Raw genomic sequence first — 17,166 nt, 5'->3', positions numbered from 1 at the left:
GCTTTTCTGCGAAGCAACTTTCAATCCATTTTTTTCAAAGTATTCGCTTGTATCCTTACAACCAATTCAAACCTACATGAGTTGCCATTACAACAGACACCAATTGTTCTTACATTTTGTTTCTTTTACAACTCACCTCTCTTTATGGAGATGCAGGCAAGCAGCACAGGTGTCAGGTTATGAACTGAGGACCTGTGGGTAGAGTGGGTCATGAGCTAGCCACTAAGCTCCAATTGTTTTTGTGAGGTAGTTATTGAATAAATAATGGAATACAGATGACGCTTGCCTTGCGCCAGACTGTAAGTGACCCATGGTTAATAATAAGAGCTGCCTTGCTCAAGAATGTTTCTATTTTGAATGAGTCTATGTTATTCCGGACAGCAAGTAACATGCATCAATGTCCACCATTGAAATCTAACAACCAATTGATGTGTTTGAGGACTCCTCCGAAAGAACTTTCTCATTAAATATGCTTTCTACTGAGACACAAGGGTTTGCAATCCCTCTTTTATCTGTAATTTCATGTAAGCTCTTAACTCACGATCTTTTATCTCGATCATTTCATGCTTATCGCATAGGAACATCTAGGAGGCACCACAAAAAGCAATATAAAAACAGTACTCTCAGCAGAACCACCTGGTAAGTTACAAAATCTGCCACCTTTAATGCGCCCATTTGGGTAGATAAGGCACATCACAAAGGTAACTGTGCAGCCCTTTTTTGGGTAAACATCTGTTCTCTGAACTCCTCCAGCTTCTTATTCCGGATATCTACAAGGTGGGGAGGGAACTCTTCAAGGCTACCATATTGCTCTACCAGCTTCCAAAACTGCTCTTTCTTTACAACTTTATCATCAACCAAACTGTTCACCAACTCTTTTACCAAACCTTGGTTCTTCTCCATAATCTGCCACAGTTCGACTCTTGTCAAGCTTTTTATGTCATCCAGAAAGAAAATATAGCTCAGCAGATGTTATAACACACGATTCAAGAAAATAGAAGACCTTCGTTGCCCGGCTGTAGCATGCCTCCAGTATTTTTTTAGCCTCCACGTCAACTTCCTGCAACACCACATTTGAGAGTACATTGCGTAAGACATTACCTGCTTTTCAAACTGGGGATGTGTTTTGAACAGTTAAATAGCATAAAACAATGCGTATCTGGGCCTCCAAATTAAAAAAGCCTGGGCAGCTTCAAAAAGCATGGAATGGGCTAATTTAGGCCTTTTAAGTCCGGCCCGTGTATTTTTCTGCTCAATTGAGAAAAAATGGGTTGCAATTTGTGCCAAGGTAAGTCTACCTCTGGTAGTGAAAATGTTTCTTTTAACAATAGTCACGGCCACCTTGGGGTTCCTTTGTGCCTGTTCACAAGCTCCCAATTGGTTGGTTGTATGTAGTTCATGTGCAAATATGGAAACATTAAAACTTTGCCTGCAGTGTGTGCCTGTTCACAAGCTCCCAATTGGTTCTTTTTAGACTATGGCATCTGTTCTAGAATGTATGTACCTAGTTTGGATGGAAGCTGCCATTACTACTTAGTGACATGTATTGGTAACCTACAAACACAATTAGGAGTCGACATACTGACTCCTGAGAGAGGACGCACCACTAAGCTCTTAATAGCAGTGAAAAGCTCTGTGGCTGTAGCTCTTACTTTTAGGAGTCGACATATTGAGAGAGGAATCTCATAGTTGTTTCTGTATGATGTATGACGGCATATCGTACGGAATACCGTACGGTGCGAGACCATACGGACTTGTATGGATTTTTCCGGGATTTTTTTTTTAAAAAAAAATCAAAAAATAATACTTTTTTTGGGGAGTAATGGTCTTGTTTTTGCTTGTCTATGGTTGTTTGAGCTTCCTCTATACTATGATGCTTCCCTCCTTTTTAAAATGCTCCATATCTCAAAATTGCAAATACCTAAGTTTATAAGTATTTTTTTAAAACACCGTATTTTATCGTACGATAAGAAAAAAAATTACCAAAAACCTGTAGTCCAGATGATGTAAGTGTTCGAGTGCCTCCCTAAGGTCATGGGATCGAATCTCCTTGGATGAAACCGTGAGGCACCTAGTTGTAGGTTGTGTGTTCAATTCAAGTTATCTCCAAAATATATATATATATATATATAAATCATACCATATTTTCCTGTACGAATCATACGTACAGTATCGTACCTGACAACTATGGAGAGGATGCACCACTAAGCTCTTAATAGCAGTGAAAAGCTCTGTGGCTGTGGCTCTTACTTTGAGACATCCTGAGAGCCTCAACACTCTGACACATTGTTCAGAGTGCTCGTATGATTGGAATATGCCAGGTACACGTAGATACACGTCAAGAGACACCTATAATGGATCCTCAGTTTATAGATAGTATCATTGTGTAGTCAAACTCCAGCCAGGATGAGCTAACCATGCACATCATTTCTCTCTGTCCACTAACTGCAAATCATGCAATTACTAGGTGTTGGAACCTTGAACCAGGCTGCAGTAGTGTCAGAAGAACGCTAGCCCAATTCTTGTGGCTCCAAGTTGGCCTTGCTTCAATATGCCCCTAGATGCTGAATACTCGAGAAAAAGATAAAGGAGGCCTTTATGACAGCCCCCCAGTATCACCCCCATAGTTGCATTGGAACACATTTCATTCCTGTACAAAACGTTTTTGAAATGTTCTGTCATAGTTGCCGGGTGTTACATGAAAAATGTTCCAAGCATGTTTGTTCGTTCACACCTTTTGAAACATTTCGTAAAGTTCTTTCAACTTTTTAGCGGCATACACGCTTTCTTGAGGTTTTTAACAGAAAAAATAGGTGAAAAATCACATTCTATACAACGGTCCCCCTACTGCTGTGATCAGTCTGGTTTTCCTGCGTCTGATCAGGCAGGGCTTTTGGAAAATGTTTTCTTGTGAAAGTGCACTACCAAAAGCATGGTTTTTTAACAATGTACAACATGAAGACTGCACAGAGAAGAGGAAGAGAGCAAAGACATTCCTGAACTAAATAATGCTTGTATATTTACAAAGAATCTTCCGGAACTGCTAAGAACTAAACCATCTACTGAGCTTCAAAAGCAAGGTTATGAACAAAGCAAGAAAATCCCAATTGCTACAAAAGGAAGCCCTGGACTGATCTTCACTAATTGTTGCTATTTCCGCTGCATCTTGTGTTTGTTGTGCTGTCTTCTCTCCCTTGGCTAGCTGCACCAAAATTCTTATAGTGGATGCAAAGCATGGAGCTAGAGAGTTCCATTAACCCTCCAAAACGTAGGCCGAAATGCCAACTTGGGTTAACTTGATTTGCATTTTTGCATTTGAAAAGATAAGTGCAAAGCTGGATTCACACATTATGGTTGGACAATAATGTGCCTCTTGAATGATCCTTCTGATCATGTCAAAGCAATTCTCAACATCCAATGTATTTTTTAATGCTTTTACAAGCATTGAATATTCTGGTGAAAAAACGTAGCCATTCAAATTAACCACCACCACAAGGGGTCCCGTCAGTAAGGTGTCTATTCTGGGAACCCTGTGCTGCACCAATAGGCTCTTTTGCTACTTAAGAGATTAGGTCTCACAACATCGGTTGTTTCCTCTACTAAACCCGACATATGCATCTAATAAACCGGGATGATGCATGAGACACTTCACGTGCCCATTCACATGCTGCTTTTGTCTGGTTGCCTGTGTACAATGGCATGCATCTAATGAATGGAGATGATGCATGTGACACTCTACAGGCCTATTCCCATGCTGATTTTGTCCATCTGCTTGCATTATTAATGTGCACGCGTGTGCGTGCACACAGAAGGGACCTGGTCAACGAAGTTTACACCATAGTTGTAAATTGTCACGGTACGAAAATATGACACCGTACGGGAATTTTTGGTACGATATGAAATTTTGGGATACCGTACGATAAAATACGCTTTTTCTTAACACTTGTAAACTTAGACATTTTCAATTTGGAAGGGTCAAAAACTGCCAACAGTGAAAAATTGCCAATGATCAATTCGTACCATAAATATCGTACGAACCATACGGTATGAATAGGTTCATACCAGTACGAGAAACAACTACGGTTTACACTCACTTGTCTGCCTGCCAAGTGACAATCATATCCAAGAAAACTAACATTGAAATTCGATCTTAACCCAAAAAAGAGAACTCTAACCAGAAAAATTTGATGGCTGGAAAAGACCAGAAACAATGCCTAATGGCAAACTGCAAGTCCTGGAAGCGAAACAGAGTTTGGGTATTGGATGGATTGTTGACATCTTTTGGACAAACGTTGTTGTGCAAGTTGCCACCATCTTGACTAGAGGACTATACCAATGACTTGGTGATCAATGCTCAACCTCCATGTAGGTTCCCTTACAATTTGAGCAGATGATGGAAAAAGAATAACAGTTGGAAAAGTTGTTGCAAAAATGGTTACATTCAACCTTGTTACTCATCCCAGTTCTCTTTGGCATATAAAGGAAGACAGTTTATGCTTTGTGTAACTACACCAACTAGGTGTGAACGTCCTTGGGCACCGTCTCATGAACAATACACGTGTCAACACTTAAAATGTAAAAACCGCAATGCACAAAACAATTGAAAGATACATCAATGCACAACATAATCTGCAAAGACAAGCACTGCACAGTACACCACCACTGCCCCTCCCCTCCCATCTCAATACTAAAGTATATTATCGGAGTACTTTAATGTGTACAAGATTCCAAGGGCTTTCCAGCCAAATAATCCAATGCAAATGCAAATATGAAGCCAAGTTACCCAAACAACAGTGGTGTTGGAGTAGATTGTCGATGCCGGACTCATCGAATGAGTCAAAGTAACCTGGCCACCAGTTTCATACACCTAGAGGGGAGTAAACGTGAAATTGTCGTTCTGAGACCATGCACGAACAGGCGCTCTCGTACTAGAGCCTAGCTCACAGCCTCACAGAGACCGTGGCTCAAGCCTCCCTGGTGCATGTACACAAACAGGTACATGCACATGAGCAAGTACTAGGACGCGGTTTCCATTAGCAGGTACTAAAACAAACAGGTACAAGTGGAGCCGGTTCACAGCAAATACACCCGGTACAGTAGATGTAATGTGATATTCAGCAGGTACAAGAAGATGTACAGCCGGTACAGATGTTATTGCTAGTACAACAGCTGGTGCAGCAGGAACTACTGTAAGTACAGCATGTGCAGTATGGTTTCCAGCAAGTACAGCTGGTACAGTAGGCTGTACAGTAGGGTTTCCAGCAAGTACTACCGGTACAGTAGGGTTTTCAGCTGTACAGCAGCCAGCAAGAGGCCTGAATGATAGTCGACTTGTAGATGAGCAGCAAGGAGAGATGCACCAGCCTCCAAATAGTGGGAGAGAAAGAAAGAAAGAAAGATATATTAACGTCTACAAGAAGGCCAAAGTGGCCTATGAGACAAAAGTACCAATACATCCAAAACTCAAGGAAACTAAATGTCCCGAGTAGAAAATGAAAAGCATAAACTGAAAAACAACTAGCTATAACATGTGGCCAAAGAGGAACTAGTGGCCTGATACAACTGCCAGAAAAAGGCATATCTGATATAAAAGTGTGGAACTGGAAAAATGGTAGGCTATGGGCGGCAACTGGCATGGACTCATCCCATAATGTCTCAAATAGGTCGATCCAGCATAGACAGGCTGAAGCGCCGAGGTCGTGCCGCACGACGACGTGCCAATATCGCATGTATCCTCTAATAATGTCTCGCCTGGGGCCATGGCCTAGCGGGTCGTGGAGACGGTGCTCTACATAGCCCTCTAGCTTTGTCCAAGGTGACTCCTCGAGGTGGCTGTGGACCCAATCAACTCGTGGTCAACGGTGCCCGGGGTCGCTGCTGCTCTGAAGAAGTCAGTAAGGGATGTGTCTCAGACATGTCCCCACTGTCTAGAGTGTAGGATGTGGTCTCGGTGTCTGCGCAGCACGAGGAGAAAAAGCCCAAGGCAACACTGGTCGGAGTAGTCCATCACTCTGGACAATGGCCCAAATCCATCTCGGAAGAGGCAATGAAAGCGCCCCCAGATCTCGTAGTACACTGGGCACCGACATATGTAGTGCTCCTCAATCTCTGGCTCCAACTGACAAAGCTGGCAAATCCAATCCTCAGGAGCAAGGGAGATGGGGCTCCATAACGACCGGTCTCTATCCTCAGCTGATGTGAAGACGTGCGGATCTGGCCAGTAGCACATCTGACTCCATGAGAGAGGTGAATGTCCATGTACCTCGAGCGGACAACAAAACCATCAAGGAATAAGTGGAGAAGATGCTGTCGGTAGAAAGCCATCCTCGTCCCTAGTGGCTCGGCTGGTGATCCATGTGCGTGCTATGTGTAGCTGAATGATATCCATCCAGATGCTCTTGTTGAGCTCATTCCGGCTCAACTCCAGGAAGGGGGAGTCCAGGTTGTACTGTAAAGGTGGAAGGTGGTCCATATGCATACCATGTAGCTATAACCGTGTGCTAGTCTCGGCATACCAGTACTCCGTGTCGCCCTGTGATGCGAGCTGTCAGGACGACTCTAGCACGAGTCTAGAGTATCTCTGCCGAGAGAGAGAGAGAGAGAGAGAGAGAGAGAGAGAGAGAGGCAGCCGTGTGCATGGTTGGTGGGCACACGACCACCAACCCTGTGTGCCACATGGCACAACCCCCTCAAACCAAGGTGGGCACCTCCTTTTGGTGTACACACACACTTATGTGTGTTTACATGGTCAAAAGGGTGCCCACAGGTTGGGCTGCCCTAACCTGCATCCCTTGGGCCCCAGGCACATCTAACCAAGGTGGGCACCTCCTTTTGGTGTACACACACACTTAACGTGTGTTTACATGGTCAAAAGGGTGCCCACATTGCACACGTTGGGCTGCCCTAACTTGCATGCCTTGGGCCCCGGGCACTCGCACAGTTCACGGGTGGGAGTCCCCCCTACCCATGAACTAGACAACGTCATATCACGCAGTCACACAAAAACAAGCCACGCAAAATCAATTTCAAGCAGGTAGAGTTGCCGTTGCACAAGTGCGGACAACCATTGCTCGTTCATAGAATAAGCATAAGAGGGCTGCCAACAAGCATAGAAGAGAGGTGGACATTAAAGAGAATGATTGGGTATTGCTGAAATTTGAGAAAGCAAGACTACGTAAGAGGCCAGGAAAGGAGGGAGCATGCCCTAAGCTCTTACCAAGTATTATGGACCTTTTTAGGTGATCAAGCAGATCAATGAGGTTGCTTTCCGGCTTGCAATGCTTGATCAATGGAGAATTCACACTGCGTTTCATGTGCGTCTATTGCGGAAGTATGTGGGGCCATAGCCAAAAGAGCCTGTCACACACATAAGAGCTGCCAGAGGTTGATGAGCTAGAGGAAGTTTATCAAGAGGAGTAGATTGTTTTTCACAAGGAGAGAGAGCTACCTGGTGGTAAGCTTTCCTAGTGATACCTTGTGAAGTTCAAAAACTACTTGCCTCTCGATGCGAAATGGTTTAATGAAGACTACTTTAGAGATTACCCACATCTTCTTCATGCGTATTTGGAGGCTTTTCAGTTGAGGACACTAGTTTAGAAGCCAAGGAGGATGTCACCATTTGGCCGCCCAAGTGACTCTCCCCTATTTTGAAATTCCTCTTTCATCATTTAAATTTATCTATGAAAAAAGATACATTTAACTAAATTTTCTCTTAAAAATTAAATAAAAATCTCCATTAATTCCTTTACACTAGAAATTCCATTTTTCTCATTTAAATGGTTGAATTCCAATTATGGTGGGAATTGCTCTTTCATCATTTAAATTTATCTATGCAAAAAGATAAATTTAACTAAATTTCTTCTTTAATTTTTAAATAAAATATCCATTAATTTGGTATTCCAAATTTTTCTCTTTCCTCATTGGAATACATGGATTTCTATTGTCATGGGAATTTCTATTTTATGTTTAAAATGAATTACTAGAAATTCTTCTTTTTTCTTAATTAACAATTAATGAATAAACATAAAAATCAAATTTTCCATGGTTTTTTTTTTTTTCCGAGAAAAGATCCTTTCATTAGTTATGTAAAAAACGCCCGTAGGGCTACAAAAGAGATCTCTCCTGCTCCTAACAGAGAGAAGAGCAGTGAATACATCATGGCAGCCCGGGAGACTCTCCCTAGGTGCTGCAAAATACAAGCATCAGTCTAAAGGACTGAGTGGCTAAATCATACAATGGGGGGGGAAAGAGCCAAACAGGTGGCCTGTAGTGCCAACGGGGGGATCCCGTGTGTAGGGTGTAGAACGGGCCGCAGCGCCAAGTGGTATGAAAGGCCTGGCGCCGTAAAATCGCCTCATCCGAGTCTCCCCGGATGCGGTCGTACTGTCCTCGCAGGGTGTGGATCAACTCCTGCCAAATCCCCCGAACAGTCTTTGCTGGTGGCTCTAATCTCCCCTCAAAGGCCGTGAAGCACCGGGCCCTCCAGGTGAACCAGATGGTGAGGCTGCTGAGGAGCTCCCATCGTAAATCCCTCTCCTGTGTCCAGCTGGCGGACGAGAAATCCGGTGCCGGAACCAGGCGAGGCTGGCCCCTAATAAATCTGATGGCCTGACTGCCCTGCTCCATCTCATAGCCCATAGCAGGCCCTGACGAAGTCGACCAAGCAGCGGCACCCCACGTAAACATACCCTCTGGAGAGAGGGGGGCTAGAATACGCAGCATCCGCAGCCAAATCTGCTGTGCCTGAGGGCAGTCCCAAAGGCAATGTCTCTGTGTCTCCATAGGGTGGCCGCATCGGACGCAGGCCGCCGGAAGACCGCTGTAAACAAGCCAAGTGCCAACTGCTGAGCCCCTGTGGGCGACCAGCCACTGGAAAGCCGAGATCCTGCGGGCCTGTCGACTAGCCCAGAGCCGAGCCCAGAAATCCTCCAGGAACTCCTGTGATAGTCCCTGCAATCGCCAATGCCCCGCTGCCGCTGGAGAAACCGTCCTCCTCGCCGTCAAAATATGCCGTCCCAGCCGAACAGTATACTGGAAAAATGTGATCTCTGTGGCCTCAAGGGATGCATAAGGATCATGCCACTCGTACTCTCCGGGGTCCCACTGTAGCCGGGCCAAGGGGCGCGCTGCATATGCCCATATACGCCAATCCGGGAGCACGTCAGCAGGGTCGGGGTCAATATGCCACTTCCGAGAAGCGGCAGCCACTACCCGAATCCTCTGAAAGGTGCACTCTGCAACCAAAGGCGACTCCACCTCCACTCTCTGGAGTCGGCCCTCATCCTGAATCTCATAATAGAGGCATCTGCCATCCTCAGTGCTAGCTCTGACAGCAATCAGGATCTCCAACTGTGTAAAGGCTCCCATCCACCGTGGGGCCACTGGCTCGAGAGGTGTGAACCACTCCTCTGTAAGTGCCTCCTGAATATCATCCCTCATAATCAACCCCCCTCTGAAGTGACTCAGCCTCTCCACCTGGGTCTCCTCTGGTAGACTGCAGAAAGCCTGCCAGTCTCCAAAACTACGAGCTGGGCCTGCCGCTAAAGGTCCCCAGGCTAGACGAGGCCGAGAACCCAGCATATGACCCTGCTCTGTACGAACCGCTGGGCTCCAGATGAGCGGCTGCCTGGCCCGCTCCTCAACACAAGACGGAGGCCGCTGAGAGAGCCCCGGTCTCAGCAGCTCCCAAGCTCTCAGGATACTCAAAGCAAATCTGTCCTCCCATCCTCTACTGAGGCCTGTCCTCCTCATCTCTATGAATATCCAGCGAATCTCTGGTGCCCAAGTACCCCCTGCAAGAGGCGCCCGGGCCTGCAGTCGCTGCAAGAGGAGCTCTTTCCAAGGCTCAGCGCCTGGAAGCAACCCCCGAACAATAAGCTTCCCCAATAAGGCTCTACTCTGATCGACTGGATCTATAATGCCCAAACCGCCCTTAGCCAGCGGAAGTGTAATAACTGCCCATGCAACCTTTGCCCGAGCTGGCTAACCGTCCCGCCCAGACCACAGAAAGTTCCTGATCAGCCTCTGTACCTGGCTGATGCAAGAGCTCGAGAAAATCCAGCAAGACGTAATGTACCACATAGTCGCTAACAGCACCTGATTTGCCACCACCACCCTCCCAACCAAGGATAGTCGAGCTGTACTCCAATACAATAGCTTCTTCCGAATGCTCAGAAGAAGCGGGGCAATCTGCTGCTCAGGTGACAAATCGAGGCCAATCTGGCATCCCAAATACCGCACTGCTGTGCCGGGAGGAATCCATCTAAAACCGGGGTCCGGACTCCATGCCGGAGTGGGAGCACTACTGATCCAAAAGGCCACTGTCTTGCGCCAATTGATCAATGCTCCCGAAGCTGCACTAAAAACCTGGAGCGACTGCTCTGCCCGAATAAGATTGGCCTCTTGGCCATGCAAAAATAAGCCCGTGTCGTCTGCAAACTCAGCATCAAGCAAATCCTCCCCCCGGACTGGGAGCTGAAGTCCTCTCAAACCAACCTCCTCTGCCGTCAAATACATACTCATAGCCTCCGCAAAGAAGAGAAAAAGGAAAGGGGCGAGAGGACACCCCTGACGGACTAATCTGGTCAGCTCAAAACTCGGCCCCCGACCTCCTGCAATCAGCACCTGGCTGCGAGCTGTGGAATACAAAGCTGCCACCCCTCTGATCCATCCTGGCTCAAAGCCCAGGCGTAGCATAGTGCCCTCTAAGAATCCCCAATCAACTCTATCGTATGCCTTCTCAAAATCGAGAAGCATCACGACCAAGTCCTCGCCAAGAAACCTAGCTCGGGCCATCGCCTCCCAGAAAGTAAAGATGTTGTCAAGGATACTGCGCTCCTTGACAAATCCTGTCTGAGTAGCGTGAATCAACTCCCCCAGGAAGGGCTGGATCCTCAAACTCAAGGCCTTTGCCAAGACCTTGTAGACAGTATTGAGGATCGTAATAGGCCTCCAATGCCGAATATCATCTGATACTCCCTCTCCCTTGGGGATAAGATAGATCAAGCCCTCGGAAAAGCTCTGCGGCATCACCCCCGTGTCCAAAACATGCTGAAAGCCCCTGCGGAGGCCTGGCCCCAAAAGGTCCCAATAGCGCATAAAAAAGGCCGGCGTCAGTCCGTCCTCCCCTGGGCAACTATGTCGCGGCAGGACCCTCAAGGCCTCGGCAAGCTCAATCTCTGACAGAGGCGCACCTAGAACTGTGCGCATATGGTCTGTGACCCTCCTCTGCACATGGGCCCACACAGTCTGTCTGCATACATCTCGATCCTCAGTGGCTGGCTCCGCTGAAAGCAAGTCACGATAAAAAGCAGTGGCAATGGCTCTGATCTCCCCGAGCTCAGTAGCTATCGATCCATCCGGTCTACCAAGCTGGCGAACCCCTGCTCGCGCATGATGGGGTCCAGTGATCTCAAAAAACTCCCCAGTCACTCTATCACCAAGCTGCGTCCACTGAGAGGCCTGACGACGATAGTAAAACTCATGTCTCTGCTCCTCTGCCTCTCTAACCTCCTGGCGTGCCTGGCTCAGCTGGGACGCCACCCACTCACATGCAGGCTGCTGCTCCTGAAGGCGCTGTAGCGAAGCAAGGCTGCGTCTCAGCCGTTGCTCCCGCTCGCGAATCTCTCCCAGTCGTGTCAAAGCTGCAGCGTGTAAAAAAGAGCTAAGATCAATGAGTCCCTGGGCACACTGGCCCGCTGCATCCTGGTCAGAGCACTGACTATCATGCCAGATCCTCTCAATGTCCTCAGCGAGACTGGGGTCTGCAAGTACCCTCTCTGGGATCCTCAACTGCAAGCTGGGCTCCCGTGTCCCCTCCTCCAAAGTCAGTATAACTGGCGCATGATCTGAAAATGAGGTGCCAGCAAGAATGCCGACGGAGCCCCCTCGCTCCCCCAACCAATCGCCCACATAAAAGCGATCAATCCGAGATAGATTAGTCCCTCCCTGCCGGCGATCCGACCGAGAGAAACTAAGACTGTCCTGAGACCGGGAGAAAGCCCCATGCTGCCATGCATCAGTGATCCTCAGTGTCATACAAAACCGGTCCCAAGCTGCAAGCTCCGTGCCGTGCACTGTAACATGACTGCCTCCCACCCTATCTGCCGGGTCCTCAAGCATGTTGAAGTCTCCCCCAACACACCAATGTGCGGCCTCTGGCAATGCATCTGTAACCTGAGTCCAGAACTCTGCTCTGGCACTAGCATGATTGGGCGCATAGATGTTGAGCACACCCAATAGCTCATCATGCATCCTCAGAATGACATACTGTGCTCTACCAGGCACAATGATCCCTCGATCCACAATGGCCTGCCGCCATGCATCTGCAATAACCATGCATACTCCTCCCTGTCCACCCAAAGGACCAAACCCTGCAGACCAGAAAGTGTCCCATCTACCAGGCATCACCGAACCATATCTCCGGATCCTGCTCTCACCCAAGTGGTGCTCCTGCATCATCAGAATGTCAATGCTGCCACCAACCAGGCATCTCTGTAGCTCCTACCTCAAGCAGCCTCGATAGCGTATAAAGTGTGCTCCGCCAAGGCCCTGTACATTCCATGAGATGATCCTCATGGATGTCCTACTGAGGTGGATGCTGTCTCAGCCGTGCGGCGGGCCTTCGCAAGCGGCTTGGATGGAGAGTAGTCCCCATCCGAACGGCTGCGAGTCTGCCCACCCGGTGTACTGCAAGAATCCCGGATCAGGCGCCAGTGGCTGTGACCCATGGCGACTGCCTCCTGCTCTGACATAGTAACCTCGTGAATACTCACATATCCTGGGTCGCGTGCCAGATCTGCAACTATGCGCACGACCAAATGCCGAATCCCGGATGTATCCACACTCCCGGGATCCAAGACAAAATGAGCCAACTCCCAAAGTCGGCCTAGCACATCTGTAACCTCCAAATCGCTCATGTGATGAGAAAACTCAACTGCCTGAGTCTTCAACGTGCTGAGAGCGAGCTCTAGAGTCCACTCCCGGTCACAAGGTCCACATAGAGGGAACGAGAAGGCCACCGCTGAGTCTAGTGCCTCCTCCCCGCGGGCCGGAGGTATCACTACATGCACTCGGATGGGTGCTGGCTCATGGGGGCCCTCTGCTCCAAAAAGCCGTGTGAAGGTATAATCAAACGCCGCCGAGCGCTGTCGAATGCCGAGGCGACTCAGCCGACTGCGGATAGATGAAATCCGTGAGGCCCTAATCGGCATAGGTCTCCTCTGTGATGCTCGAGCGAGGTCAGTGCTCAGCGCCCTCCGGACTGCAGGTGAGCGCCAGGGAGCTGCCAGGACCTCCCGGGAAGGCGAGGCGGGCGGAGGGGGAGGAGGGGGAGGCGAGGGAGGAGGAGAGGGAGCCGCTGCCGAGACCGGAGCGGGGGCGGGAGGAGGCGATGGTGGAAGCGAGGCGGTGGGAGGGGATGGGTGTGGGGGAGGTGAAGGAGGGGGAGCTGGCATCTCCTGGTCCTCGGTCGCTGCAGGGGTCTCCTCCTGAAGGGGAGCAAATCTGTTCCTCACGGGAACCCAGTGAGGCTGAGACTGTGGCTGCTGCTGCAGCGGTACCTGGGCGTGCTGCTGTGGCTGTCTCCCTCGACGGCGCCCCTGTCCAGGCTGCCACTCCGAGGTCTCTGTGGCCTGAGCAGGTGTCCCTGAGGCAGCCTGCCGAGCCGAATCTGTGGGCGGGCCATCCGTGGCCTGCTGCTGTGGTGAGGGCCGAGGTCTCCTGCGAGGGCAGGCCTTGGCCAAATGACCGACCTGCCTGCAAATGAAGCACTGGTTCGGGAGCCCCGAGAACTCCACTCTTTGATCTATCCACCCCCCCCCCTATCCTAGGTAGCTGAATGACCTTAGGAAGGGAGGAGATGTCAGATACCAACACTCTGACCGAAGGTAGCCCAGCTGCTCTGGCCACCACTGAAGCTGCTGAGGGGCCCGTCTCAAGAACCGAGCCCACCAATGCTCCGAGCCTGGAGAGGAGCGGAAGATACTCCCGGCGGAGACCAGGGAAACAAACTGTAATATGGAAGAGGCGCTCTCCCTGCTCCGCCGCAGCTGGGTCAAATCCATGCTGCCAAGGCCTGAAGAAAGCCCGAGCACCCCTGATATCCAAAGGACTCATGGCAAGGACCTTGGCAACGCTCTGGGCGGCCTCGAACTCGATCTGATAATGTCCCCGGCCCAAGAGCTGTACATTCAGGATCTTGCCCACATCTGCAAGAAGGCGAGCCTGAAGTAGATCCCTGATCTCCCCTCTGCTGGGGCGAGTGCCGACTATACGGCAGATGGTGGAGTGAGCCTGAAGGCGTTCCACCTCTGCGGTGAGGCTCGCTTCCTCTTCCGGCGAAAGAGAAAGCCTGATGGGGATGACCTCGGGGGCGGGCGAGGGGGCTGCGGAAGAGTCCCTCTGAGGCGAGGCGGGAGGAGTCTCCATCAGAGTCTGAAGCTCAAGCGAAGGCGAGGCGAAAGCGGAAAACCTGCAAGAAGCGGGCTGCACACCAAGAGGCGGAAGGACGGATGACGATGAGGGAAAAAAAACAAAAACCCCCAAGGGGTGAAAAGCAGCACGACAGAGGAGGGAGGGGGGGGGCGGCGAAAAACGGAGGAGAGGCCCAGAGGGGGGGGGGGGGCGGCGACAACGCGAGAAGGAGGGGGGCAGGGCGCTGCTGAATGGAGGCGGGCGTGAGGAGGCGAAGAGGCGGGGGGGCGAACAGGCGGCAGCGGGGGGGATGGCGAACAGGCGGCAGCGGGGGGGAACAGGCGGCAGCGGGGGGGGATGGCGAACAGGCGGCAGCGGGGGGGGATGGCGAAATGGCGAAGAGGGGAGGGGGGCGAACTGGCGAAGAGGGGGGGGAGGCGCAGCGGCGAGGAAGGAGGGGGGGGCGGCGCAACAGCGTGGAAGGAGAGGGGGGGCGCAGCGGCGAGCAGAGGGGAGCAAGCGGGGGGCGGAAGGAAAAAAAGGCGCGAGGAGGGGGGGGAGCGATGGTGCGCAGAGCAGGGTGGAGGCGGGAGCTTCAGCGAGCGAGCTAGACGTGCGAAATGCCTATAAACTATGTGTAGCAGAAATGCTTATGGAACACCAAATTTTCCATGGTTATGATGAGAATTATTCAATTGATCTAGGACGATTAATCCTAGAATATGGTAGGAAGTCCTCTTTTCATATTATGTACAAAAATGATTTATGTGTTAATTTTTTAAAAATTTTGCCATAGCTCCGTTGCTATTATTGATAATTTTCAATAATTTTGAAAGCCTAAAAATTTAATAATACAATATGATAGAATAACTATCATTAGAATCAATATCCAATTATGGACTTGATTTCTAAGTTTTTCATAAATTAAGTAGCATAAAAGCATTAGAAAGCCACTTCTTTGGCCTCTAATTTGACAAGCATAGAAATTACTTTTAGATTTGAGCAACGTACAGGAGGCCAGGGAGCTTCGTGTCGCCCGTATTGAGGTTAGGACTCGTGTTATCTTCGGGGGGCCAAGCCTCGTGTCACCTGTTGTGTGGCCGGGACGTGGAACCCACTGTCAAGGTTCCCAATTTAGACTTCCCATTGAGCGAGTTCCGTGCTTGGGAAGACCTGGTACCTATAGGTTCCAGGAACGGGAGATGTATCCATTGCATAATACATGTGCACACATCAAGATCTCTAACATACACATCAACAGTTACAAAGATCTCATCGTTGTTAGTGCGTAGGATGGGTGGCAATATCACTTTTCCATATACAATCTCAAATGGGGCCTTTCCTGTGGAGGCATGCGCTATGTTGTTGTATGCAAACTCTACCAACCGTAGATACTTCTCCCAAGTTGTTTTCTAATGTGCAATATAGCATTTAAGGAGATCTAACATAGTTGAATTTGCAGCGTCACTTTGCCCATCTATTCAGGGGTGAAAAGCCGACGAAAAGTCCGACTTAGTGCCCATATTCTCAAACAGAGCTCTCCAAAAGAGACTTGTAGTCTTGGGATCTCTATCCCCCACAATGGACTTAGGCATACCATGGTGTTTGAAGACTTGCGCCACACATATCTGGACTACATGCTCAAGCTTAATGGTCTTTCTAGCTGGCAAGAAGTGTGCATACTTACTAAACATCAACAATGGTCTAAATAGCATCATTGCCTTGTTGAGTACGAGACAAATCCATGATAAAGTCCACTCCAATTCTTTCCCATGGCTATGAGGGAATGGGCAACAGCAACAAACCTGAGGCCTTTTGCCTATCAAAATTGCCTTCTAGCATGTGATGCATGCACGTACATATGCCTCAATATTCTTGCGCATACTTGGCCAAAAGAAATAGCGCTCCGTCATGCGTGTAGTAGGTATGATACCCCTATGCCATGCATACGGAGGAGCATGGCACTCATCCTTGGCCTCATGTTTCACACAACACAGGGGCAATTATTCTTCATGAGATACCCCTCTATGATCACACAAGAGGCGTGTGCATAACTAGCCATTAGATTAATCCATATATGCCCAAAATCAGCATCTCTATGGTACAGTTCACGCATGGCAGACAAGTCTCCATGTGAGGTAAATAACGCTACATCCACATATGGCTTTCTCGACAATGCACCTACCACCACATTCTTCTTTCTTGGAGTGTGCATAATCTGAAAATGAAACATGGACAAGAAGTTTGTCATCCTCATATGCTTCTCCGAAAACTTTGTTTGTGTCAGGCTTTGATGACGTGTCTTGACCATAAAATCAGCCCCAAGAAGGTAGTGTTTCCAAATGGTCAAGGCATGAATTACAGCCAACAACTCCTCCTCACAGATGCCCAAAGAAAGCTCGGCATCATGCAAATGGCGGCTTTCATAAGCTACGGCATGTCCCTCTTGATTTAGGACAACCCCAATACAAGTTCCTAATGAATCACACTCCACACAAAAAGGTTTCTACAAGTCTGAAATGACTAATTCAAGCACCATACATGAGGGATGTATATGCTAACAAGCCTACCATTAGCCCAAGGCCATGTTAGCATTCATCTCCTGTCTGTACTATATTGTACCGTAGGGAGTGAGGGCCTGTGATGTGAGTGTGCCCGCCCGCAGGAGTTGTCCCCGATTTTGTCCATACTTTTTTTCCCATTTGTTCCCAGTTTTGTAGACGTATTTTTCTCTGGTAGGCTGGCCGACGAGGT

At 49.0% G+C, this 17,166-nt stretch overlaps 1 protein-coding gene across 1 annotated transcript in view; it reads right to left on the bottom strand.

Moving 5' to 3' along the window:
* Positions 1–226: 226 nt before the first annotated feature.
* The window catches only part of EMB2083 (AAA-type ATPase family protein), a 56,974-nt gene continuing 40,034 nt past the window's right edge, over positions 227–17,166 (bottom strand). Inside the window, exons 11-12 of the mRNA XM_086818012.1 lie at positions 1,004–1,060; positions 227–906 (exon numbers count right to left, since the gene is read on the bottom strand). Of these exons, the coding sequence (XP_086674138.1) occupies positions 694–906; positions 1,004–1,060 (270 nt within the window). The 3' untranslated portion in view covers positions 227–693. The remainder of the gene's footprint in view (positions 907–1,003; positions 1,061–17,166) is intronic.

The sequence above is a fragment of the Cibotium barometz genome, chromosome 24, assembly GCF_041138505.1.
Source record: "Cibotium barometz isolate CiBa-2024 chromosome 24, ASM4113850v1, whole genome shotgun sequence".
Taxonomy (NCBI): domain Eukaryota; kingdom Viridiplantae; phylum Streptophyta; class Polypodiopsida; order Cyatheales; family Cibotiaceae; genus Cibotium; species Cibotium barometz.
Note: the sequence above shows the minus strand (reverse complement) of the source record. Positions and strands in the feature narration are given on the sequence as shown.